This window comes from Myodes glareolus, chromosome 27, assembly GCF_982192425.1.
Source record: "Myodes glareolus chromosome 27, mMyoGla1.1, whole genome shotgun sequence".
Lineage (NCBI taxonomy): Eukaryota > Metazoa > Chordata > Mammalia > Rodentia > Cricetidae > Myodes > Myodes glareolus.
Genome location: NC_142052.1, coordinates 6966763 through 6992576, shown reverse-complemented (window position 1 = coordinate 6992576; position 25814 = coordinate 6966763). Strand labels below are relative to the sequence as shown.

General features: G+C 43.3%; 1 protein-coding gene across 7 annotated transcripts in view; it reads left to right on the top strand.

The window, feature by feature from the left end:
* The first annotated feature begins 906 nt into the window (after positions 1-906).
* Cacna2d1 (calcium voltage-gated channel auxiliary subunit alpha2delta 1) overlaps positions 907-25814 on the top strand; it is a 431327-nt gene continuing 406419 nt past the window's right edge. For 3 of the 7 annotated variants that reach the window (XM_085684081.2, XM_085684080.2, XM_085684079.2), the window contains exon 1: positions 908-1272. In XM_085684081.2, the coding sequence (XP_085540207.2) occupies positions 1178-1272 (95 nt within the window). In that variant the 5' untranslated portion in view covers positions 908-1177. Of the gene's footprint in view, positions 1273-25814 lie in introns of all 7 variants that reach the window. The other 4 variants (XM_085684078.2, XM_085684077.2, XM_085684083.2 and 1 more) reach the window with 2 other exon arrangements.

Sequence of the window (25814 nt, the reverse complement as noted above, 5' to 3'; positions counted from 1 at the left end):
ACAGCAACAAAGTGAATTCACCCAGCAACAACCTTGTCCAGCAAAGCCGTCCCGTGATCAGGGCGGGGAGTTTTTTTTCAACCGGTAGGAAGGTGGCTGGCTAAGACATTACCAAAGCCCCTTGCCAAAGTAACCGCCCTCGAAGGAGTATCCCTCCCTCCACCCTTCATTCCTACCGCACAGTAGGAAAGAGATCTTACAGCTTCAGCTTCTTCTCCATCTATCCCCGTCCCTGCCAGGTAAAGCGAGTCTAGTTGTATCTGGGCATAGGGCCGCTGGCACCATTAGCACCCAACCCTGTCAAAGGCTCTAACCCCTGGCACACCAGGAAAAACAGTGCCACCTGGTAGAGTCGACAGCGGCGCTTTCAAACGCACCACACAAACCCCTCCTACATTTGTTGTCAAATCACTTCAGGGTTGCGAGGCAGGCAGGAGATTCTACGCCTGGGAGAAGGGCTGGGGGGAGCCCGTGCCAGATTGTGCAAAAAAAAAAAAAAATAACCCCGAAGGAGGCGAGCCAAGTGCTCGGCAGGAGCCTGCGCGCCCGTGGATGCTCGCGGGCGGCGGGTGGTCCCCTGGGGAGCCCCTTCGGGCCGGCTCGGCTCGGCCTCCGCTCGCCCCGCGGCGGGAGCAGGCGACGCCGACTTTGGGAGTTCCTCCCTGCCTTGTATGGAGGGCTGCGCCCGGCCCGTCCCCGCCCGGCTCTGACGCCCGGCCCTCGCGCTGCTGCCCACCCACAGCCGCCTCCCCGCGACCCGCCCGCCCGCCCGGGGAAAGCAGCCCCATCCCGGCTCCGGCCACCCCCATCCCCGCAGCCGCCGCGTCCCCGCGCCGCCCCCTCCGCCCCCGCCCCGCCCCCGCCCTCGCCTCGGAGACCGCGGATAAATCAGGGAGGCGAGCGCGGGGAGGCAGAGCGCGCGGGCGCCGGCAGCAGGCTGGCCGAGCTCCGTTTCCACGGTCGCCCTTGATGGCGGCGCAGGCGAGGCAGCCGAGGCACGGAGCGGCCACCACGCGCTAGGGAGTCCGCCCGCCCGGCCCCGCCCGTGCCCTGCCCGCCTCTCCCCGCGCGCCCTCCCGCAGACGTCGGCGCCCCGGCTCGGTCTCCCCGGCCGCCGCGTGCAGCTCCGCCGCCGCCTCCAGGCCGGCCAGGAGGGCACTGATCTTCGATCGCGAAGATGGCTGCTAGCTGCCTGCTGGCCTTGACTCTGACACTTTTCCAGTCTTTGCTGCTCGGCCCCTCGAGCCAGGAGCCCTTCCCTTCGGCCGTCACGTAAGTCGGCAGCGGGTCCGGGCGGGGGCTGGAGGCCGGGGTCCCGACTCGGCGCGGGGCTGCCGTGGGGGGCGGGGAGCGCGGCTGGGCGCCGCCGAGGCCGGCAGGGTGGGCGGGCGAGCCTTGCGCTGCTGGCCGCTGGAATGAGCTCGGAACCGGCGTGCGAGCCTCGGCCCGCCGCGCCCGCAGTCCCGGGGATCGTCCGCCAGCCGTCGGCGGCGTCTCAGCCGGGTCTCCGAGGATGGGGAAAAACTTTGCAGGCATACCCAACTCCCACCAAGCCAGGCAGGCCAGATGAAAAGTTGTGTTTCCGTTAGGTATTCCTCAGAGTTAATGTCTGGCTGACCGGGGTAGCTCGCGCTTCTCCAGTATTTGGCTCCTAGGAAGCTAATTGCTGTGCTGTCCAAACTCATTTAGAGCCCAAATTACTAGGAGCGCCTGACAGCCTCCCTGGTTTCCAGCCTGTTCACTCCAGGCAGCTGAGCCGAACTGTCCACCCCAGAGCTCACAGGTACCAGGGCCACCAAAGCCAACCTATCCACCCCTTTATTTGAAACATCTAAGAGCCGACAAACACGCGGTTCCTGTTCTTAGAATGAATAGAACCCCTATTCTTTGAGGGAGGAACTATTTCCACAGTCTCCTGCAATTTTCTCTTATTTTTAACATTTCTAAAATAACTTTCAAAAAAAAAGCCGTTGCTATTCTGGAAACAGAGTGTTGAAAGGTAGCTATAGTCACAGGGTGGAAGGGAACGCAATGCAATCGTTCTCCGCTCTCTCAGGCTGCAAGAAGCAATCAGAGTCGGTGGCACATATAAATACATGCATTTTTTTTTTTTAAAAAGCGCTGAATAGCTTATCTGGCATTCTGGAAAAGCATTTATTTTGGTTCTTGAAGGTACTTTAAAGCTTCTGAGAGTAGGTAGTCTTAAGTGGGTGAGTCACTTAAATGCATTTTACATAACAAAAACAAAGCCCAAGGTAGCCTTCCCGGCTTTTATGTTGCAGGGAATCTCTTGGTGTCCTTTGTTGGCAGAAAGCTGGATTCTGGAGTTTGGGGGGGGGGGATACACTATAAGTGCACCCGTACTAGCAGGAACCCGACAGTTATTATTTAAGATTTGGCCTAGAACATTTATCACCTTAGGCGTCAGTGCAAGCATCTAGAGATGCATATTCCAGCCCGGAGAAAGGGGGTGTCTAATATTTTTGTCATTGATTTACAGTAATGTTCTCTTTAGGTAATCTTCCATAAAAATGATTGCACATCATTTTTGTTATGAAGCAAAAGGGTGAATGCCATCTGTAGAGCTTCGTTTAATTGGCAGAATGTTCCAACTGTTTCATTTTAAGCATGAAAAGTCTAAGAATTTCCAAGATGCTACAAAACCATTCAGTCTTATTAAGAAATCACACTTTTGCTTATTTATATTTTTAGTACATTTGAAGCTCGGCCTATTACATAAGAACTCGGGTGACGCTCGTGCATTTTGTGTCAAAGAAGTTGCAGCTCTCAGGAAGTCATACTCTTACCGTGCTCGGATCGCACCTTTTCAGTGCTGTTTTCAATTGATTTGCCAGGTTTTCTATCATTTAGGGAGGGTGCTTCCTCATAGTAAGGAAAACAAAATGCAAAAAACCCCACTCATTCTTGAGCATCTCATCGTAAAATATTGTTGTAAAAATTCTTGTTAGAAGAACATCTGCAATCAATGCTTTCCCCAATTTAGGTAACTTCATTTCCTGCTCAGGTATGTGCTAAAGATGTGAACATTAACAAAGAGGCACTTAAGACAGGGGTTGAGATTCCTTTTCTTTGGAAGGATTTGAGTTCTTTTCAAACAATGGGAGTATGAAAATATTTTCTTACCATGTGAAACATTATCAGGGACTCAGAACAGGCTTTGTGGCTCACATCAGTGGACAGAGGGAAGTACTAACAATGCTTTTGGAAGCCTTCCCTCTCCTGCAATTATTGATCTGTAAAGTTAGTAATTCTGTCTTCGGAGGAAGGATAGTTGACATTTGTACTTCATGTCAGATTTCTGAACAAAATCTGTGAAAACACATGTGGCAACAATCTCATCGAGAAACAGTGCCATTTGCTTTGCTTGCATGACAAAGAAATTAAATGCAGTGGTAAAGCTCAGATCCTCTGGGGGAAAAAAAATCAGGATTATAAGAAAGGAATCCAAAGACTGTTGCAGTTACTAGCGGCAAATTAGGATGCTTCTGTTTATAAGTTTTCTTATGTTGGCAGTTTTATTTTTCAGCAAAAATATAAAACGAGAATTTTACATTTTCAGAGGAGGAAGACCATGCCTTTAACACACTGTAACATTAATTAGGCACTAATTGGAGTTGGGATTGAATTATAATCATAATGAACATATTTTTTAGCAATGTTAGTAGGAAAGACTTTAGTTTTATTATAACAAATAAACAGATTACTCTACATACTGAATTTTCTGCCCTGTTTTAACATTTTACATAGTATATTCTTCTGTAATAAATAGTAAACATATCCTAACAATTAGCATTCAAACAATGAATTTATTTTCAGGAAAAGGAATTTTGATACAGGTTTTATTTTTATTTTTTCTGGGCTAGATGTTTCTTTCCAAAGCAAGGCGTGAAACAAAAACCCTGATGTGCTACCGAGCATCCAGGCTTCTTGGCTTCTGCTGCACTGGAAGACACATTAGCTTCATGCCATTATGTGCACAGGTTACATTGGGGTTTCAGAGTGCATTTCTCAAAAAGGACAGCTTTCTTTCTGGAAAGAATTTCTTGGCACATATGCTAAAACATATCTATTTTAAAATTCAGGAACACATGCACACTGATCAGTGTAGTAATGTTAATTTAAAATCTGTTCTTAATTTAAGACCCTGTTTATATAGATCAGCTTTTAAGGCATTATAGTTAAAATTAAGCTTTTATCTCAGTCATATCAAAGTGCAACCTAGAGAACAATAGTTGAATGAAAGCAAATTCCTATATTGAGTTTGATCATAACTTTATAAAGATCTAAATATTTAACCAAGAATTTAGTTACTTTTGAGAAATAAACATAAAATGTCATAAAATTAGTAGTTTTGAGTACTGAATTCTTTCGATACATATGATCATATTCTGTATTATGCAGACGTATGGCTGGATGGCAAGATATTGGGATGATGGGAATTAGCTATTCTGCGCTGTAGGACTGAGGGAGCTGGTTATACTCACTTGACTTTTCTGTTTGTGTTCCGCATGACATGAGGACGTCCATCTTATTAAAGAATGTAAAACAAAATAGTATATATAGGAACTACAATGAATGAGTGTTAAAGACCCCTTTCTCAGTTTCCAATTGGTTCTCATGAGCCTGATACCAAAAGAACATTTATTACTCCACAGGTGTTTGAGTAGAATATGAAACAGTAGGTGTATTTCTCTGTATAAATATTAGCATAATGTTTAATTTGTTATTGTTATATGTATATTTAAGTAGCTATTTGTATTGGCATTTCAGTGAGCATTAGGCCAACTGAAATAAAATCTAAGAAATTATTTTAGAAAAATATATACAGTAATGTGAGCTTAAGGGTTATAAAAAGGATCTAAATGAGGATGTATCTTTCCTTTTTCCAGTGAGTTTTATTAATTATAATAACACCTGGATACCTTTCTATTGTTTCTCTGATATGAAAAATAACAATGCAGTATGCTTCTGTGCTTTTCTGTGAAGATGCATGCAAGTAAAGTATTGTCTTTAAGTTTATTATTTCCCTTTAGAGTGTGAATTCATAGCAAGGTATGTAGAATTTTGAAAATGATTCAGTATTTGTTCTCACAAATTATTTAATTCATATGTTCTCTGTAACATCATTATATAAAATACCTATGCATTCTTTTCACTATTTTCAATCCAGGTATGAATTTCCAAGACAGTATTCTTTTCTTCTTAATCTTGATTCTTACTATTTATCTCCAATGAAGTTTTAGCTTTAAGCTGGGGATTTAAGTGGGTGACATGAACTATTTTTTTGTGTGCAATTGTGCAATTTTAAATCTCCTTCCATAGCGACCTAGAAAGTTGTGGCATAAGCAGGTAGGGTGCTTTGAAGAAATCAGAATTTGCTTTAATGTTTCTAAAATGTAACATTTTATGGTTGAAAAGTAGCAGCCTTCCATCAACTGTATTAAAAGAGCGGTCTGAGGTAGGGTGTCAAAGAGCGTGGAAGCTGCTTCTGTGAGGAACCATTCTGCTGTTTCCACCCTGTTTCCTGAGGGCGGGCAGCGCACACTGTGTGCTGTGTCTCCAGGTGTGGCAGCCTGTGATTTCTTTTCCTGGACGACCTATAAGTGGCACTATAACTTCTTCAGCCTTTCATGCAGTTGCTTTCCTGTCCACTTGAACTGAGCAGTGATCGCCAGCCGTGGAGCCTGCCCATGATTTACCTTGGCTTTTATGTGCAATAAGACATGAAAATGGGAGCATCGGTTTCTTTGTAGTGTGGGAAGAAAATGTCAGTTGAACACAGGATAACAACTTGGACTGAAATGGTGGGAAGCCGCACACATTTGTCTCCTATTACAAGGATCTAAAGATTTCGTCTATAATTAGATAAGTTGGCAAGTGTGTACGGTTATAGTATTCTTTAATTCTTAGATAATATTTTGTGTGTTAAAGTATGCATGCATGAGTATATATACTTGTATACACACATATATACATACAAACACACATACTGGATGGTTTGCTGGGTTAAAAAGGCTTTGCAATGTAAGGTCATTCGTAGGGTTCATGCCGTAAGATGTCTGTTAATCATTTCCTGCCTTCAAGGTTTAAATCTCACTTCAAGTATTAGAGTAGCTTGTCAAGAGGAGTGAGTGTGACATCATATGTAAGAGTAACTTAGAAATGAAGCCATTGCACTGTAAACCTTGGCCACCCATGAAGAAGTCCGCCTATCACAGGCAATTTTAGTTTACATTTATATAGAGTATGTACCACTGTTTGGAAGAGTTAAATATATTTGGTAGTATGGTATTTTAGAAAGGAAGGCATCATGTGAAGGTTTGAGACATTATATAAAATAGGAACTTTTATGCATTTCTTGTTTAAAGATTTTCTTTTGTAGTGACTTAGAACATAGAAGCCAATACTATTTGCATTTCAAACAATGAATCAAGTTAGTGGCCATTTCTTTCCTAACTTTTGGAATTTGTTTGTACAGATTCTAACGTTATAAACAAGAAAGTCATTGGCCTGTGGCCCAAACAAGCTGGTACACTTTTGTTTTTAATTTAATATATATTATATATATATATATATATATATATATAAAATCTCATCCTGATTCTGAATTATCAAAATTAATATATATGATATATGACATCTATCACATATAAATTACATCAGTATTGAAGTTCTCTTTGAATATGAATGTGGAACATTTCAGGCTAAATGTTATTTTAACATATGCTTCTGCTGATTTTTTTTAAAACCATATGCTCAGTGAATTAAAAAATTAGGATACATTTAAAATTCAGTATCACGTGTGCAAGAACAAGTTAAAGTAGAGATGATGGCGCAGAAAATGATGGTCTTGTCCACTTCGAACAGGTCACTGGGAGGCTAAGCTCACTGCCCAAGTTCTTTTCCCCGGGCAGTGAGGTTTTATTATGGTTCTCTCCTAGTGCTCGAGGAAAAATAATCCTTGCAGTTTTCTTTTCGCTGATGTGTGTCATTTCTTTTTCTTTCTGCCCATGAGTGTACACTGAATATTAATCATAATTTATTGTCATTGAGCATGGACATCAAACCAAAGAGGTACATTTTTATCTCCCTGTCCCTTCCCCCTCCCTGGGGTGTTCATAGCCAGCTCTTAAGGTCAGGCCTTTCTTGCTTGCCTCTCTGCTCAGGGTCTGCTGAAACTTCCTCCTCCTCCCCTCCAAGGGAAATTTGTGAGGACGGCGCCACAGAGGTGAATCTGTCCCCATAACCGACACTTCCGTCAGAGCCATCAGACAGTCTAGACCATTGTTTCCTTTGACATTTGCCCACACACTGTGGGGTAATCAGAGGGACAAATGGGGAAGAGCTGGTAAAAGTGTCCTCTCTAAGGTGCGCTGGCTGGCCATAGAAAAAGATGGCCAGACGAGCGAGCCTTATCCGCAGAGTTGAAAGAGGAATAGCCCAATAAAATAAATGAGGTCAGGCACGCTGGGAAAATTGCTTGTTTGTAAATGGGGATCAACACGCCTTGTGATAACACTGCCAAGGAGTGATGCCGAAAGGTGGGGTAGAGAAAGGAGCCCTTAGATTTACGATTTACAAACCTGCAGAGGCTGGAGGTAATGGGCTGCTGTGTTCACTGTATTGCCATCCCTAGCTCTTTTCTAGCATGATCTTTCTTGGACTTGAAATACTAAGCGTGACATTCATTTTAGAGACCTAAACATTCATTTTAGGGACTACAGACATTAACCTTGTCTAGACCTCAAAAACATAAAAGTACTTACAAATTCATATGTTTTTATGACCCCCTAGGGAAGTGGTTCCTTGGGTAAGAAATATTAGCATAGTATTTTATTAAAAGCTTTAAGTGTTAATTATCAAGCATGAGGCTCCATAACAAAATTTCTTCCATGAGATTATAAGAAAGAAAATATCCTGCAGATGAACAGGCTTCTAGGAGAGTGCTTAGAACAACTAGGAACAATAAATAAATAGGGCATTTGATTATTTAGAAATAGTTTTAGCTTACACTTTCTCTTTTAATATTTTCTGCTCCAAATATTTCAACATAAAATATAATCAAATCAAACAATTAATGCAATTATTATTCAGCACAAATCATGTACTTCACCGAGGTCCATCCTAGGAATACAAATTGAGGATGGGCGCCCCTGTGAATGGCAATCACAGTTCCAACTTAGCTGTGAAACAATGGGGTGTAAGGCCAAGCAAAGGCAGGATGCCTTCGGAAAAGCATGGTCTAATGAAGCATGGCCTGTTGTGTGGGAGGCATGGTTAGGTGGGAAGACTTGCTGGAGGGATGGCTGCTGTTTGGTCTGGCTTATGAATTCATTACATCGTAACCTGATGGAGAATCACAGTGAACACAGCCCAGAAACAGTTCCAGTAACTCGGCTATGTAAACTGTGTGTCTTCACCCTTTGTCTTTGGGAATTGTAAACGGAAGAAGACGTGGTGGTAGGCTTTGAGCCGCAGGATGTACCAGATGATTAAAGAGGAACCGTGTTTGTGACAGAGGTAAGGAGAGAAGGTGTTAGACTAACTCAACATCATTTGACAAGTGTCCCTTGAGATCCACAAAACAGGGGCTATGAGAAAGTGAAGGAGGTGGAGGGCGTACTGTACAGAAGACATTTCAGGCCTTGGTGATGAGAGGATTTGGGAAATCAGGAAGAGGGAAAACTGATCCTCCAGCAGGTAGATTGTGTGTTCATTAAACTTCATCCCCTGAGGAGGAATGCAGGCAGGTGTTGAAGGTGGAGAGATCGGTACCTTTACTGTATGTTGCTGAGTTTGTACTATTCTGCACGCCTTTAGACCAGTGTCTGTGGGTGTTTGGGGGTCGTTTCCAAAAAGCTGTTTAAAGCCAGAAGGAGAGTTCAGGAAGAATATTTGGTATCCATAATGGAGATTTTCCAAAGAGGTTTGAGGCACTTTTCCTCTGCGGAGAGGCCAGATAGTCCGGCCACATTGAGGGTGTCATCAGACTGGTGGCAGAGGAGAGAAGTTCTGGTAGCGTTGGTGACAGAAGCGTGGCTCCTGCCCTTGGAGGACATGCAGGAAACTGGGAATATGGAGACAGCAAACACAGACTGCTCTTTCCAGGAATTTGGCAACGTGAGCAATGCGAGAAATCTAGAACGAATTCGGAATGAGAAGGGTGAAAGGATTTGGAATTCTTCGGTCTTGAGCACAGGAGTTACATTAGGGCATTTGGAATGAAATTTCCTAGGAAATCAATAATAGGACTCTCGTAAACCAAAAAGGGGGAAATGTTTTTAGGTAGTGGTGGAACTAGATAATTCCATCATGGAAGTGGAAGTCAAAGAAGTGCCAATAGATATGGGATCAGAAGACTGCCATCAATATCACCTTTCCAGTCAGCCTGCCTTTTCCCTGGTCTACCTCATTCTTATTCTTCCCTTCAGACTGGCTTCATCTGCCTCCTCTATCCCTGGTACTGAGTGACCGTAAGGTGTCTTGCTTTCTTGATTGAGGCACGTGTAGTCCAGAATCTCACTATGTGTCCCCCCCAAACATAGGTTGATAAGCCTGAGGGTGGGTTGTGATAACTCCTTCTGTTCAGACAGCTGTGAGCAGGAGATGGGATTGGGTAAAGGGACTCTGATTGGCTGCGCTCTGGCTTGTTCTCTTGGTCCCTCCTCATTGAGTTCCTCTGTGGAGGACCAGTGTGGATTACCACTGGTGGAAGAAATGGCAATTTTCAGGAAAGGTGGCTGAGGAAGGATATATGGACAGAAATGCGCGGTGGAGCGGCTGTTTCTGTATGTCTCAGGAGCAGAGAGATGAAAGCCATTGGAAAAGTCCTCATGGATGAAGGAATATTCTGATAGAGGCAGGTGAAGGAGGAATTAAGATGAAAAGCAAATGCCTTAATAAAGTAACCTTTGAAAGTTGAATTAGCTTCCATAATTAAAGCAGATCTTTGAAATATAGGGTAGATACAAATATAATTTATTGGAGATTGTTTTTAGGGTAATATTGCAATTCATACCTTCCACTCCCTTGATGTGTGGCTCTCTACATGATGCATTCAGGTTAGGAATTTTCAGAGTCTGATATGAATGGACTAGAGCAGTTCTTGTTGTTCCTGGCAGTGACAGGTTCCCGTCCTCTATTTTATCCCCCTTGCGACCCGCGACATTTGACTTGGTTAGTTCCCATACTCCCTTTTTTGGAGAGAGATTATCTTCTGGTATGTAGTTTTCAATGACTGAATCTAATAAGTGTTTGTGTTTGTCTGGTGGTTTGAATAAGAATGGCCACCCTAGGCTCGTGTATTTGACTGCTTGGTCACCAGGAAGTGCCATTACTTAAAAGGATTAGAAGAGTTAGGAGTGTGGCCTTGCTGGAGGAAGGGTGTCAATGGGGATGGCTTGGAGGTTTTAGAATCCCAAGCCAGGGCCAGGTTGTCTTCTTCCTGCCGCCCATGGACCAGGATGTAACTCAGAGTTTCTGCTCCAGAACACACCTGCTTGCTGCGATGCTCTCTACCGTGATGATAAAGAACCAAACCTCTGAAACTAAGCAAGCCTCTATTAAATACTTTCAGTAATAAGAGTTGCTGTGGTCGTGGCGTCTCTTCACAGCAATAGAGCAGTGCTAAGACATGCTTGTGATGTAAAGTTGTAATATCATGGATCAGATTCCAAAGGTATTTCTTGGCAATTCTACGTTTCTATTGATTTTCAGTTAAATGCTAGTGGTTTACTCCCTGGTATTCTTTATAACCATCCTCCCATGTCAATATCGAATCAAGAAAACAAGATGATAAATTTGATAAAATGACACATCACTGCAGATCAAATCTTCCGGCCAGGTGTGTCCTGGGTCAACCTTCTTGGAGGCATCTCAGGTGTCCCAGAGGTCTTAAAATTACTGGCAGCTGCCTTACAGGTTGAATGAATGAATGGTTAGGATTATGGCTGCCAACAGTTCCAAGCATTAATCTTGATCACATTGGTCCCATTACAGTTTGGAAAAGCCACCCTTGTGGTTTGTGGGAAGAGATGGAAAGAATGAAGGGCTATTATCGCCCTTCTGTGACTTCACTTTTTTTTCTTTTTAAAATTCCTTTCCCATGGGTATTCATGGTTTGAGCTAATCACTTTTTCCTTTTTCTCCTTGCCTTTCTTACTTCCTTGTGTATCTATCTATCTATCTATCTATCTATCTATCTATCTATCTGTCTATCATCTGTCTGTCTGTCTGTCTATCTATCTATCTATTTATCTATCTATCTATCTGTCTGTCTGTCTGTCTGTCTTTGAAGCAAGGTGTTACCACATAACTCATGTTGGTCTTGAAATCATCATTGTCTTGTTTAAGTCCCCTGAATTCTGGGATTATAATTGTGTGCCATTATCCCAGCCTTATCTGAGCTAGTTTGGACTCTCCACCAGCAGTGAGCAGTACTGTTGCCTGGACTATATTACTTTCACTCCTGATAGCTTTCCTATCACTTTGGTATCTGAGCACCTTCTCAAGTACCAGGCACTGTGAAGTCATTAACAATGTCCATGTTTTCAAATCCATCTCACCTTCAAAATAGTCCTTTAAGGTAAGTCTTACTATCATGTCTACTTTATGGATGAGAAATTGTAATTATTCAGCCATGATGCTGAACTTCTGGGTTCTAGAGCTATGCCTGTACAGATGGGCCCCTCGGCAATTGACTGAATGTTAAAGGGCCCCTGCGTGACCCACACGCGTGCATGCGTGGTTTCATCCATGGATGACTCAGCTAAACCCTGTGCGCATGCCTGAGCTCCTCATCTGCATCATCTGCACATGGAGGAGTCACAACAACTCCCTGTGCGCATGCGCTAGGCCGCTTTTAAAAAGCTGGACGCGCCATCTTCTTCTCTGCACACCGAGTCCCCAGGCCTGTACGGCACTCCCTCTAATAAACTCCTAAGCGGGTTTGTTGCGTGTTCCGTGTATCCTTCTTGCTTGTGCCAGGTAATTTCATAAATGCCTTTGGATTTTGTTCTGAGTGAAAATTAAATACTGGATGGATAGATACTGGGCTCTCCCTGTCCCCTGTTCTGTGGCTGCCCATGGGCAGGTTGAGGTGTGAGCATTCATTATCTAATGGACTCACAGGGAAGAGACAGAGATAAACAGAGCCCACAGAGAGGAGAACAGAACTAAGCACCCGCTTCCGTCTAGTTGTAGAACAAGTATAGTGCCTGCATCACAGCGCCACTGTAGGGATCAGTCGAGGGGGTTGGGGGAGCTCAGAGCACTTTTTCATGACCAGAGTTTACTATTCACGCTTTGCTTGGCGTCTCTGTCTTTAAAAGACCATGAATCAATACCTATGGTTCAATGAGCTGGATCATTGTGCACTTGGGCCATGAGAAAAAGCAAACGAATGGAAAAAAAAAAAACCCAAACAAACGGGTGCTTCAAAAAGCCTTAAAGGTGTGTCTTTCTAAAACCATACAAAGGAGATGAAGGCAAAGATGTAGTGCAGTGAGAGAGAAGAGAGTAAGTGAAGTGCTGCATCCCTAGGTGAAGGGCAGAAGCCAGGTGCTCGAAGGGACCAGGAAGAAAGCAGAGCCACAGAGCCTGTGTGTGGTGTGTGTCGTCCTGACATTGCAGCCAGCGCCTGTTATATGCGCAAAGAGTTCCAGGAGATTGCGTCTATCTTTAAACGTCTCAATGGGGCTGGAGAGATGGCTCAGTGGTTAAGAGCAGTGCCTGCTCTTCCAGAGGTCCTGAGTTCAATTCCCGGCAACCACATGGTGGCTCACAACCATCTGTAATGAAGCATACACACAGACAGAATACTGTATACATAATAAATACATAAATAAATAAATAAATAAATATTTTTTTAAAAAGTCACAATTTTGCCACTGCTAGCCTCTCTTTGTCGAAGATGAGAGCTTTTAGCTGCGGAGCTGCATATTTGAAATTTAAGCAAGCAGTCCATTCATGATGTTTATAGAACTGATCTGAGACAGTCCTGTGAACAGAACAGGGCTTCAGTCACCATCATTGGAGTGAGCAGGAACCTGCCTACGAGACACCAAAAGGCCTCTGTTCAACAGCTTATCCAGCCAAAGATTCTTTCCACTCGGAAACCCCACCCCGTCACGCATGGCCTTTCACAAATACTATACTACCTGGAAAAGAAACACTTAGAATTTCTGTCGTAAATGTTAATCGGCTCAATAACCAAGAGATGTTTTAATTAAGCCATGCATTCATGCAGGACCAGTGAGCACTCCTCCATGATAATGTAGAAGCAGCACGTTTTCAAATGCCACGGAACCTGCCTTTATTGTGGCAGTCATTTTGACATTTGCCACAGAAAGCAGTGTGTCAGATTCTTAGGATGCTTGTCACTTTAAGAACACCAACCCTCCTTTGCTGTGGCATCCTATTAGAACTGACTTAAATTTGCATCTGTAAAAATGTTAGGAGACTTGAACAAATGGGCCGTGTGTAGCCTCAGGGGGATGGGTCCTAATGAAGAATGGGCAGACTGCTGCCAATCCAACATGGTGCGTGCTTGGTTCTTTCTCCAAACACCTGATTTTCCTGTTAGAATAAATGTAGGAATTAGAATTAATTTTCATGAGGCAAAATTGTATTGTGTGAGTATGTAGCTTGGTTCCCAAGAGGTTAATACATGGGTATGAAGGTCTGCCGGTGAGGAATCGTTTAAAATTTATAGTAATTCTCAATGGTAATAAATAAACATGGGGGAATGGTCACTCATCACGGAGTAAACCACGCGTGATAATTAGATGAGATCATTCATTCTTTAAACGATCAAGGGTGACACAACTTGTCTGTGTGATGTCTCAAAGCCAGCTGAGTCCGTGGTTGTAAATGACTGGGACAGAGGGGGGCATTTTAGGGTTCAAAGCCTAGAACGTTACCCTCTTTCTCGTTCTTTTCCACAAGTGAGGTAGATTGTTCCCCGGACTCTAATTTTACATTGCACAGAGTGATTGACACCTGGCTTAAACAGGCCGTGTGGGGGCTATGTTATGGTGTTTACTTTGTATCCCTACATGGAGTCGCAGATATAGATCTGTCAACATACATGTATGTGTTGCCTATATAAGCTTTACATGTACACTTTTCTATAAGTGAAGTTTATGACAAATTGTGAACGCGGATTCTGATAGTGACTAACTATTTAGAAGATAGTACAAAAATCTGAAAATGCTTTCTGCCAGCCAGATTAAGGATTAGAAATTTTACTAGATGTATAGAAAGTATCCAAGTGTGTATATGTGTCATGTGCAGTTGCTGGGTGTCCTTTCTGTGTGTTACGTGCTCTGAGCTTGGTGCGAATGAGCCTTCTCTTTGACAGTGCTCAAAAGAACATAGTGACTCCATATTGAAACATTTGCTGGATTGATAGGTGAGTTGGTAGCCATAGTCATAACCACCGAGCCATGCTGGTCTATCTCAGTGTGAAGACATAGGTAGACAGTCTGAGCCATGCTGGTCTATCTCAGTGTGAAACCACAGGCAGATAGTCTGAGTCATGCTGGTATGTGTGTGTATATATATACACTTATATATATACATACCAGCATGTATGTATGTATGTGTGTATGTATGTATATATATATACCAGCATGTGTATGTATGTGTGTGTATATACACACATATATACATGTACACACATACATATATATACATATACATACATATATATGCATACATACATATAAATATATATAAAATTTTGAGACAGGCTTTCGCTGTATAACAGCCTTGACTGTCCTGGAACTAGCTCTAGACCAGGCTTATTTCAAACTCACAGAGATCCACCTGCCTGTCTCTCCAGTGCTGGAATTAAAGGCATGCACCACCATGTCCCAGCCTCCTTACTGTTTCTAACCTTCTTGTCCTGGCTTTTGTGTGAAGCTGGACCCTACATCTTTGGAGGCATTGTGAGCCAGCTGTGATAGCTGTGCGGTCTCCACAGCCTCTCCCTCTGCTCATCAGTCAGAGGACATGCCTGAGAAGGTTGCAGGTCTCCCTGGCCGTGGGTGCTGAGTAACTGCAGAGTCTGCTCCTTGCATCTGTGTTGCCTACCAGGTGCTCACTTCGGGTGCTGAGAGTGAGCGCATGGGGTGTGGTCCTGAGCCCTCTCCAGTGAGGTTTCCTTGTCAGAATCATGGAGCAGATAGATAGTATTTACGCCACTTTGGGTTGATTTTTTTTGTTCTTTTTTCCCCCTTTCTCTTTCAGAGTGTGCTGTGTAGAGGTATTGAGAAACTGATTCCTTCAGAAAGCATCTTCAGGAAGAGGGCTTTGGAAAACCGATTATCTGCATGTAGAAAACAAAATAAGACCCTTACCTCACACCATATATAACATTTAATTCAAGAAGTATTGAAGTTTTAAATGTAAGATCTCAAACGTTAAAATTTTGAAAACTTTTTTAGTTCCTGTAAGGTAAATGACATGAATCTATTTAATAAATGAAATTATGTCTATATTCATATATATATATATGTACATATATATACACACACACACACATATATATATCAGTGCCAATTCTATAAATATATTTAAGCCTGGAAACGGAAGTGTTTGAACATCTGAAATTAATCTTGTTATAGAATTTGTCTGCTTTGGTTACCTGCATAGGTTCAAAATTCAGCTCTCCCATTTATTACCTGGGTAATGTTGAGTTTATTCTCCCACCGTTGAGTCTCCCTCAGGTTTCCCAGGACAGAAATGTTGACTTACATGCTTTGAGAGCACGGAAGAGGTATAATCTGATTAGAAGCAGAGGGTTTCCTAGCGTCAGGGACTTGGGATCCTCTTGAAAGGAAGGATGCCCGGCTTTAGTTCCTCTTGACTCCGGATCACTCACCCCTGAAAACCTCCATCCTGTGGTGCATCATTTCCATTCTTGGTGTGTTTGCTGTCAGTTGGAGGTCTTGGTAACTGAGTATCCCAAAGCCTCTGAGAATGCTCGGAAGAAGTGACATCCCTCTGTCCTCTCTTATAATCTCCTGAAAGTTCAGTTTTTAAGGACTAAGAAAACCCTTTGCTTTAGAGAAAGGTCTGCTCCTTCCTCTAGGGACTATCAGTGGAGTGTATCAGGCCTGCGGACCACGAGGGCCTTCCTTCAGATGAACTCAGAACCAGGTGGATTGACAGCTTAATTGCATTTACAGAATTCTCTCGTCACTGCTGTCTACCCGATGTTGGGAGGGACAGACACCTCTTTCTAATCATATTTCTTACTTTATAACCCAAATTTCATATAGGTTACTGAACTCTGTGAACAGTCAAAGCCAGCTTAGAATTCTGGTACCACAGCTATTATTATTAGATATTTATCAGAAATCCACCGAAAAGAGAGCACGCAGAAAATGGGGGAATCTGCTCACGTCTCACCAGAGGTGTGCGCGAGCGTGGGCATCCTCCGAAGGGTCAGATGGCCTGTCATTCTTCTGCCTTGTCATGCTGGACCACATCTTCCTATAGGAGAGTGAGTTCTAGCAGCTCATTAACTTCTCATTAAGGTTGCTGTCATAATTAGTTTGCTGAGCATCCCCGCTTCTCCCAAGCAGAATTGTCTATGCATTGATCTGAGCCCATTTACAAAATCACTGTCAGGAAACCTGAAATGCTAGGACCATGGGAAAGGTTCAGATATACCCCAGTGAAGGTGTCTGTGCGGGACTTTCCCAAATGCTGTGCATCATGATGCCTTTCTGAATGAGGTGAGAGTCTAATAGAGTAATTAGCATCTCCTTCTTGTATGGATTCTTATGGAATCTTCTCTAATACCCTGCTTATAAAGTATTAATGAGTCTTCTCCTCAGCGAATGGAAATAGATAAATAATAATGGTAGGAATTCTAAAGAAAAAAAAGATAAAATGGCTTTTATGCAAAGAAACAGGCTTCTGGATGCTTCGAATGTGGGGGGCTCCCTTCCTCTGTTCCATGCAGACTTGTCACTGTGTTCTGGAAGGATCCCTGCCTGGCAGATTCATTCAGGACTGTCTTTTTATACCTTCCGTACTAATTCATTTTCCAGCTCCCGGGACTCAGGCCAGAGTGAGTGAGTTTCATTAACTCACGTTAATTGTGCTAAAGGAACAGGTTTATTTATTTACTAGCTCAATTTACTAACTACTGCCACATGTGTATTTTCTGTGAATTACAGTGAAAAAGCAATTAGGGGATCAAAAGGAGGTTATTATCGTCATCATTATGTGGTTTTTAAGGAAGAGTCTCTCTAGGTAGTCCTGGGCTGTCCTTGAGCTGAGCTCACCCTGTTGCCTAGGGTGGCCTTGAACCGACAGCAGAAATCCTCCTGCCTCTGCCTCTTTAGTACTGGGAGTACAGATGTAAGCTGCCATGCACTGCCTACATAGAAATCTAAAACAGATAAACAAAATAGTGTGCCTTTTTGAAAATGACATTCAATAGGTATAAGTTTACGTTTGAAAGTATTGTCCAAGTATCCAAAATCTCTCTGTCCTTATGAACTTTGGCAGAAGCAGTGCAGGGTCTTCAGCACCAAGTCAAGAGTAGATCTGATACCATTCTCCTGAGTGTTTAAGATAATGAAGTCGCTGTTTTCAGTTTGATTTTACCTTGAACCTTGAGGTCTTGCTTCGCTGTTGGCTAGCATGCTTTCTCTTGGTTCCTCCCCTCCTTTTCACACTTCATGCCCCAGGGTCACCTGTGTCTTTTAGTCACGTGTTCTGCCTGTACCCCAGCCCTATCTATCTATTTATTTTACATGTGGGTGCTTTGTCTGCATGTCTCCCTGTGCTCCCTCTGCCCCCGGTGCCCTAGAAGGAGGCCAGAGGAAAATGTCAGATCCCCTGGAACTGGAGCTTTAGAGAGATTTTAGCTGCCATGTGGACGCTGGGAACTGAACCAACTGAGTCTTACTTAAGAGCAATTAACTGCGGAACCACCTGTCCCGCATTGCCCTTTTTATTTTTTGTTTTGAGAAATAGGCTGAGTAAGTTGCGTAGGTTCGCCTTGAACTCTCCGCCTGCCTGCTCCAGCATTCTGAGTGCTGGGATCACAAGCACGTGCCAACTGTGCCGGTGGCTTTTTTTCTGGAGGTAATTATAGTCATTTGGTTTGAAGCCTCCTATTCAGTTTTTGCATGTAGTTCTTAAGCAGATTTGATGTTACTTACAAACAAAATCTAGCTTTAAATATATTCTCCTTAGAATATTGTAATGCTCTGAGTACAAATAGTACTGTCAGCAGAACAATTATTTAGATACTGTAATAAGGTGACTGCTTCAGTAAGTCAGCTAATATGCAAGTTTATACTAGACTGTACTATATAATAGAGAATATACTATACTCGTATATAAAATATACTAGTCTATATTATAACAGCTATATTAAAAAACTTATCCTAAATCAATTTATGTCTATGAATCAAGATGAGACTGTGTTAGAACATACCCAGGGCAAGTTGAATTTCCTCTGTATTTGGCTTATGGGTGCAGTTAATACACATAAGTCTCTCCATTGATGCCTCAGATCTCAGAATGTTTCCCAGAATAGGAACAAAAACATTAGTTGTGTTGAAACATGGCAGAATCAAATAACTTTGTTGTCAAAGCTGGCTGGCTTGATGGACACCTTCTAGCACTTGGAGGCATACTCAGGCAAATCTCTTTACTTCAAGACCTGCTTGCTCTACTCAGTGAGTTCCAGGCTAGCCAGGGCCACATAGTGAGATCCTGCCTAAAACAAAAACCAACACAAAACAGAGGTCCTATGAGTGGTATACTTTGTTATCCTGGTTCAGATATTCACTTACCAACTTTGGACAATTGTTGTATTTTCCAGTTTGTCAGCTTCTCTCTTCCCAGGCATCTATGCACATCGGAACTGAAATATCTTCAAAGACAGGTTTTTTTTTTTTTGACAAAACTGTATTCTGTTTAAATTCTATTTCTTCCACTAACAATTTTTCTGGCAGCCTGTTGCTGAAGACATTTTTATATTGTGTGTAGGATTTTACATAAGGACATGTTATATAGTTGTACACGATTATCCTATTTTTGAAGGACATCTTTTTATGATATCTTTTCTAAATTATATCTGCCAGGATACGCTTACTTCTGAACAACTCTGTCAAGGACTTTTACTGAGTTTTCAGACTATTGAGAGAAACTAGCTTCCTAGAACATCAGAGTCAGGTGTTTTGAGACTCTTGAAGGACTCTTGTTCTATTCTTTAGTGGATCCCTTAAACTTAATTGAATTTAATTACATCTTTTCAAAATGGTGTTGCATCTCCCAGAAGATAGGATGTCAGGTCAAGATGTCCACAAATATTAACAGTGCTGGCTGGACTCTCACTAAACTGCTCAGAGTGGCTCTTCTGGTCTACATGATTTCAGGAAAGGCCTTCAGAAAAGTTTTATGATTGATAAATTCCCTTTAAATCATAGCTATTTCTATGTGGCGTGAAAACCTCCAAGAAAGGGAATATATATTTTAGCATATAGTAGAGACCTGGAGTCCAAGAGAGATCTGGAGTGTCGCAGCAGAAATTGTGTACCTCAGTAAACATTATAGTTTGTATTCTAGTTTTTGTTGTAGTAAAATATCACGGGTATTCCATTATGTAGCCCTCACTAAGACACCTTGTCAAAATGACCTTCGCATATGAGTACTTGGTGACTACTTAGTACAACATGTACCATCTCATAGACTTCACATATAAGCATTGAGCTTTGTCTTGTGACTAGCTTTGGTTAGGACATGATGAGATCTTTCTTTTACATGGAGCACCAGGAAGGGAACTTGTGAATAAAGAATATTTATGGGCCAGTACACAAAACCCTTTGATTCACTGAGGAAGGTTTATGAGGGCAGGGTTGTTCTTTCTTAGTTATGTATAAGATCATTATATAGTCCGTATGTGGTATTCAAGTTCAGTTCTTAATGTTTTTTTTGACCTAACTCCCTAACTACTTGAATTAATGCACACACACACACACACACACATGCACGCCCACGCCCACATACTGATCCCAGTTCCGAGTTAGTTCTGAGCTATCCTTATACTGAAGTGAGCACCCTTGGTGATATACGGACATTATCTTCTCTTACGACAAAGCACAGTCTCCCAGCTGTGCTAATAAGCGGCTGTGTGTTCATCTGCTCTTGCTCGCTCTTCTACAATATTTACTCATTTTCCAGGGCATCAGGTGTCTACAGAGCTTTTGTATTTGACCAAGTCCCTATTTCTATGGTCTCCCTATAATCTGAGCCCCAATCCAGAGTAACCTTTCTTTCAGAAACCATTGCAAAGCAAACTTTCTAGAGATACCTTTTCAAAGGGCGCTCATGTTTCTGAAGTGTAGCCCATTTGCACACCAGCCGTGTTTGAAGACTTTTTCTGTAGGTCAGTTCTGACATGTGAGTGTAGCTGCCAGGCCCCATCTCTAGCAGAACTTCTGGGATGGAAGCCTTGGAAAGCAGGCTCACCAGTCTCTTGGCATCTGCTCACAGACCAGGCTTTCAAAGAGGTGGTGGCTTAAGGTTTCCTCCTTTTACCATTAGACACCGTCTCTGTAGGACAGTGGACCATTCTTAAGAGGCAATTTTAAGTGGATATCTGTGATGCCTAATAAAGTGAGATCAAAATCTGAGCTTGGCTAGCAAAGGACTACCCTGCTTGTGTGTGTTTTTATCATAATGAAGACAAAGGGGGAGTCTCATAACATCACAGACAGCAGAATGCCAGCTTGCCCGATTAAGAGGGACTGGCCGTTAAAGGAAGGAAGGACACAGAAGTTTCGAAGGACCTGCACCCGACGAGAGCCAGAAGCGTGGCTGAGTGATGTGCTTTAGTCAGAGTCATAACAGCCCAGAGCAGAGGAAAACTGCCCCCCTCCCCGTTTCTACTTGCTGTGAGTTTTCCATTTTGTACCGTTTTGAATTGAAGGTCAAAAATTTACTCCACATAAGACATACTACAATTCATCAAAAGCAAGTAGTCCACGAAAGGGTTGCTGCTCTTTATGTATGAGATAAAGAACCTCCGAGCATTGTCAGAAATTATTTCTGCAGATGTATCACAGGGACGGTACTGGGTCATCCTCAAGGGATGGGATGGGCTTGGATTCCCATCTAACACCCAGCTGGGTGCCATCTGAACACTTCAGTCTGATAGTGAGGGTAACTCACTGACCTCTGCTATGTGCTGGGTTGAAAGTGAAGGGAGGTATAAATATAAAGGAATTGTATTTCTGTGCCCCATAAATGATGAAATATAAATATCGTTAGTCGGGAAAAGACCGGAAATCAAGAGCATTTGGAATCCTCCATTTCGTAGGTAGCAGCGGCAGACCAGAGGAAGGACTGACATTCACGCTCTGACCAACTGGACTCTCTTCAGTTTCTAGTGTATTGATTGCTGGACTGTTGTACGCCTTATGCATTTAATTATAACTCCATAGCAATCCTATAGTACTGGGTGACAGTTGGCAGTTGTAACTCTAGCAAGCTTGAAAGGCACACCCGAGGAATTGGACTAGAATGAGCTAAGGTCTACTAGCATGCATCTGGGAGAGAGGATTGCCACATGGCTTTTACACAGAGATTCTCCTCGTTAAATAGCCTAGGCAGAGTTTGTCAGCCAGACCCGTGCTGATGCTGTGGTTCAGACAGTCTTTTAAAAGAAGAGGCTGTCTTCATTAATAGCAAAAAAGTTTTTTTTTTCAAGACAGGGTTTCTCTGTAGCTTTGGAGCCTGTCCTGGAACTGGCTCTGTAGACCATGCTGGCCTCGAACTCACAGAGATCCACCTGCCTCTGGCTTCCTAGTGCTGGGATTAAAGGTGTGTGTCACCACTGCCCGGCTAATAGTAAAAATGTTAGGTATTAATTGCGGCCTCTACTCAGTCAGTACCAGTGGTCTCTTTGCTCAAGTCAGGATCATTAAACACATCTGTAGACATTGTCAGATCCCCAGCTGACAAAATTACACCGGTCGAGAACTCTCTGTCTTAAGGATTTTCTTGACGATACAAGTCTGCTTGAGTCTTCACAGTTCCTGGGACTATTAGATGCCTTCCTGTAGCTAGTGGTGTCTGTTTCTGGCCCACAATCCGGATACTGATAGAAATTCTGTCCTGGCGAATTTTATGTCAACTGGTCACGAGAATTATCTGAAAGGGGGAAATCTCAATTGAGACAGTTCCCCAGTAAGATGCAGCTGTAAGGCATTTTTCTTAATTAGTGATTAACGGGAGGAGGGCCCAGGCCACTCCGGGTGGTGCCATCCCTGGGCTGGGCTTGGGGTCTATAAGAAAGCAGGCTGAGAAAACCATGAGGAACAAGACAGTAAGGGGCACCCTTCCATGGCCTCTGCCCTGGCTTGTGTCTCTGAGCTCCTGCCCTGTTTGAGTCCTGTCCTGATTTGCTTCCATCAGGTATAATGTGGTATAATGTGGATGTGGAAGCCAAATGAACCCTTTTCGCTTCAACTTTCTTTTTGGTTGTGGTGTTTGCTTCTTCATAGCAATGGAAACCCTACCTAAGCCAGGTTCTTTAGCAGGCCAGTGAGTTTTAGTTATTAATTCCTTTTAATAAACATGCTGTGAAAACAGGTAGCAGCCTACCTGTTAGCTCAACATATTTTCCACATTACACAGTTAAACTGAGTGCTTGGTGAAGCAGGGAATGCTGTCTGTCACACAACGCCCAGTCAAGGGTACAGGGGGCAAAGTCCCATGTTCCTGGAGATTGCGGATTTCCTGAAGGGGAGTTTTGCAGTGAAACATGGCCTTAGCAGAAGGGTGCTGGTGTCTGTTCTTCCCCCTTGGATTTGAAACAAATGATACCATCCATCTCCTTTGTCCTGTGCACTGTGCATCAAACGCTTTGTGGATTCCGGGAGGTTGGACAGTGGCCAGGGGTGCCTGTAGGCAAATTGTAATTAACATGGACACACACTCTGCTTAAGGGTGTTTGTTTCCCTGGGGGAAGTTGGCAGAACAGACCGATGAAGACTTTTTTGGCTGAAATTGCCCCATTGTTTCGGAAGGGAACGATTACAGGGTACCCGCAATGTAAGAGTGCTATAGGGCAGACTAGGCCTCCCGTGAAGCTTGGTGTGTGGCGGTACGATGTTCTGTCATATATGTGGCCTTTGACACTGCGTAAGGCTGGCCTGAATGGATGAACCAAAAATACTTGATGAGGCCAGGAGTGCCAGGTGCTTCTGCCCGTATGTGTTTTCTATAAATGGAGACCCCGCGCTCTCTTTTCAGACCGAGCCGCGAACAGCTGCAGCACAGAGCGGCGAGGGTGGCGGTGGAGATCCTCGGCGCACTCTGCCTGTGGTGGCGAGCGGAGAATGTGGCAGCTACCTGAGGGGCAGTGGGAACCTAGAGTCTCCTCTCCACTGCTTTATTGAGATCCGTTCTATTAAGATTGATCCATAGCAAGGCTAGCAAGAGCCACCCATTGTGCATCGTCATCATCATCATCATCATCATTATTATTTACAAAACATGGATAGACTGTCTTCTCTTTATGTAAAATGTCTCGTGCTTTTTCAACCTTTCTTTTGTAATTCCCTACGTTCACGCCTGAACAGAGTGATCGCCGCTTCCTCGTTCCCTACTACGCCTAGATGTGATAAAGTTTGTTTGCACCGACTCCATTTATTTCTGTTCACTCTCGCCCTGGTTTGCCCCATATTAGGTATGACGAATAGTCTCTTGGCTTCTGGCCCGTTGTTTAACCTACTTGCTAATAATGCCCGTTCCTCTGCAGAAGTGTCCAGGATAGCGCAAGCTAAAGACATCAATGTGGGAACCATCTCCTCAGCGTGGGTGGTTCTCTGGTTTATCACATTACCATATACCGTGTGCTGACATGCCGTAGCAGCCCACCGTATAGACCATCAGTGTATGTGTGGCGTAGCTGTGAAGCACTCTGCAGTATGACTGCAGTGTGGATATGGTAACGCTAACAAACCATACTGGTAGAGAAGCACTTCTTTTTATTTCTGATAGGCTCGCTCTTTTACGTATGGTAAGAAAGGAAATGTAGACGTGAACCCGATTCGGGAGATAACCAGGCTATCTAGAAGATAAAACATTATATTTTTATGTATTATAAGGGGAAAACTTAAAAAAACAGGAACGAGAAGTCCAAGCTCGGCTGTGCCGCGAGGGAACCGCACAGAGAGAGAACGTACCTGGGTGGCTTGCCATTTTTCTCTGGGTCCCAGAAAACCACACCCTAACTTGGTCCCACCTCTTAAAGATAACTGGTTAACAAGGCTTCCCCATCAAGGAAATAATTAGTATATTTCATATTATTTTACTAGGAATTTAAGAACTTTAAACAGCCATAAATTGCCAGATTTCACAAACAAGACATCAGGCTAATGTCAAGAACTATCCTAATGAGACATGACTTATGAGACTGAGAGTGAGTCCATTCTGATGACCTGACTGGTTAACCTGGGTTCCTCTAAGATTTTTGTGATGTCATCATCCCCCTTGCGAGAATACGGTTTTATTTGGGAAGAGAGTTTTCTTTGGAAATGTAATTAGTACAGTGATTCCTATTCCCAGGAGATGCATGGTGTTCTAGGAGGGGCTATTTTGGGGTACGCACACAGGGATAGCGCATGAGAACACTGAGTCACACCGCAGGCCAAGTCGTGAGTAGAAATTAAGGGACCAGGAGTTGCGTGAGGAAGCGAAGCGTGGCGTGCTGAAAACTTCTCAGACTTCAAGCTCCCAGGCCTCCGAGACAAAGCGGTGCTATTGCTTCAAGCCGTCCCATTTCCGGCAAACTTCAGGCCGGGCCGATTACCCCAGATGCCACCTTTCTCTCAGCTTCTCTCTCTGACAGTGAACTCATGACTTAGTTATCAGAATCCTGCTGGGTCCTACCTTCGTACAGTACAATTTTATAACAATGTAGTTTAGATGATGTATTAAAATAATGTCTCAGGGTATGCAGTATTAAACGCTTACACTGAAGTTCTTAGATGGCATTCTAATATGTACTGTAATTCATATGTATATGTTGACATACATTAAAAACAATCTTGCTTTTTCCCTTTTAAAGTTAAAAATCTAGGTCTAACTGATGAGCATTATTTTTTTTTAATGATAAGTTATAGTAAATTGGTTAGAAATGTAATCCAAAATCTTAGGTAATTCAGTGCCAAGCAGTGAGTGAACTGAACAAGTAGCCTTCGTGCTGAGGATTTTGACACACACATCATCACTCTGTCTTATAGCTTAAAATCCCAGTAGATGGCTGTGTGCAGACTTTGTGTCTAGGGAGTTTCTCCAGCATTCGTGTACCACGCTAAGCCAGTCGCTGGTGCTTCTTCTTGTTCTCCGTCCTGGCACGATCCCAACGGGTCTCTTCCAGGCCTGGGAAACGTGTGTTGGATGAATGGCATGATTTTTGCCAGGTAGACTTACCAATTCATGGAGGACCTCTGAGGCTAGTGTGACAAAGGAGACTAATTTAAGAACGATTTTCTCTATTCTTTTAAAACTAAAGTGATAGGAGTTATAAAGAATGAACATATAAATATCTGTGCATTTTTGAGAAGATGACGCCGTCGGCTGTACATTTAAGTAGGTAACCATAACGAGGGCGTGAAAGCCAGTTTCACAGACTCACACCACCATGGTCGTGGAGAATCAGGCCAGGAGCACTGGGGCTGTTAGCGTTATTAGTGCTTAATGGGCAACTGCTTGGGGAAGGCGATTTTACTGTAAACATTCGGGACACACATGTC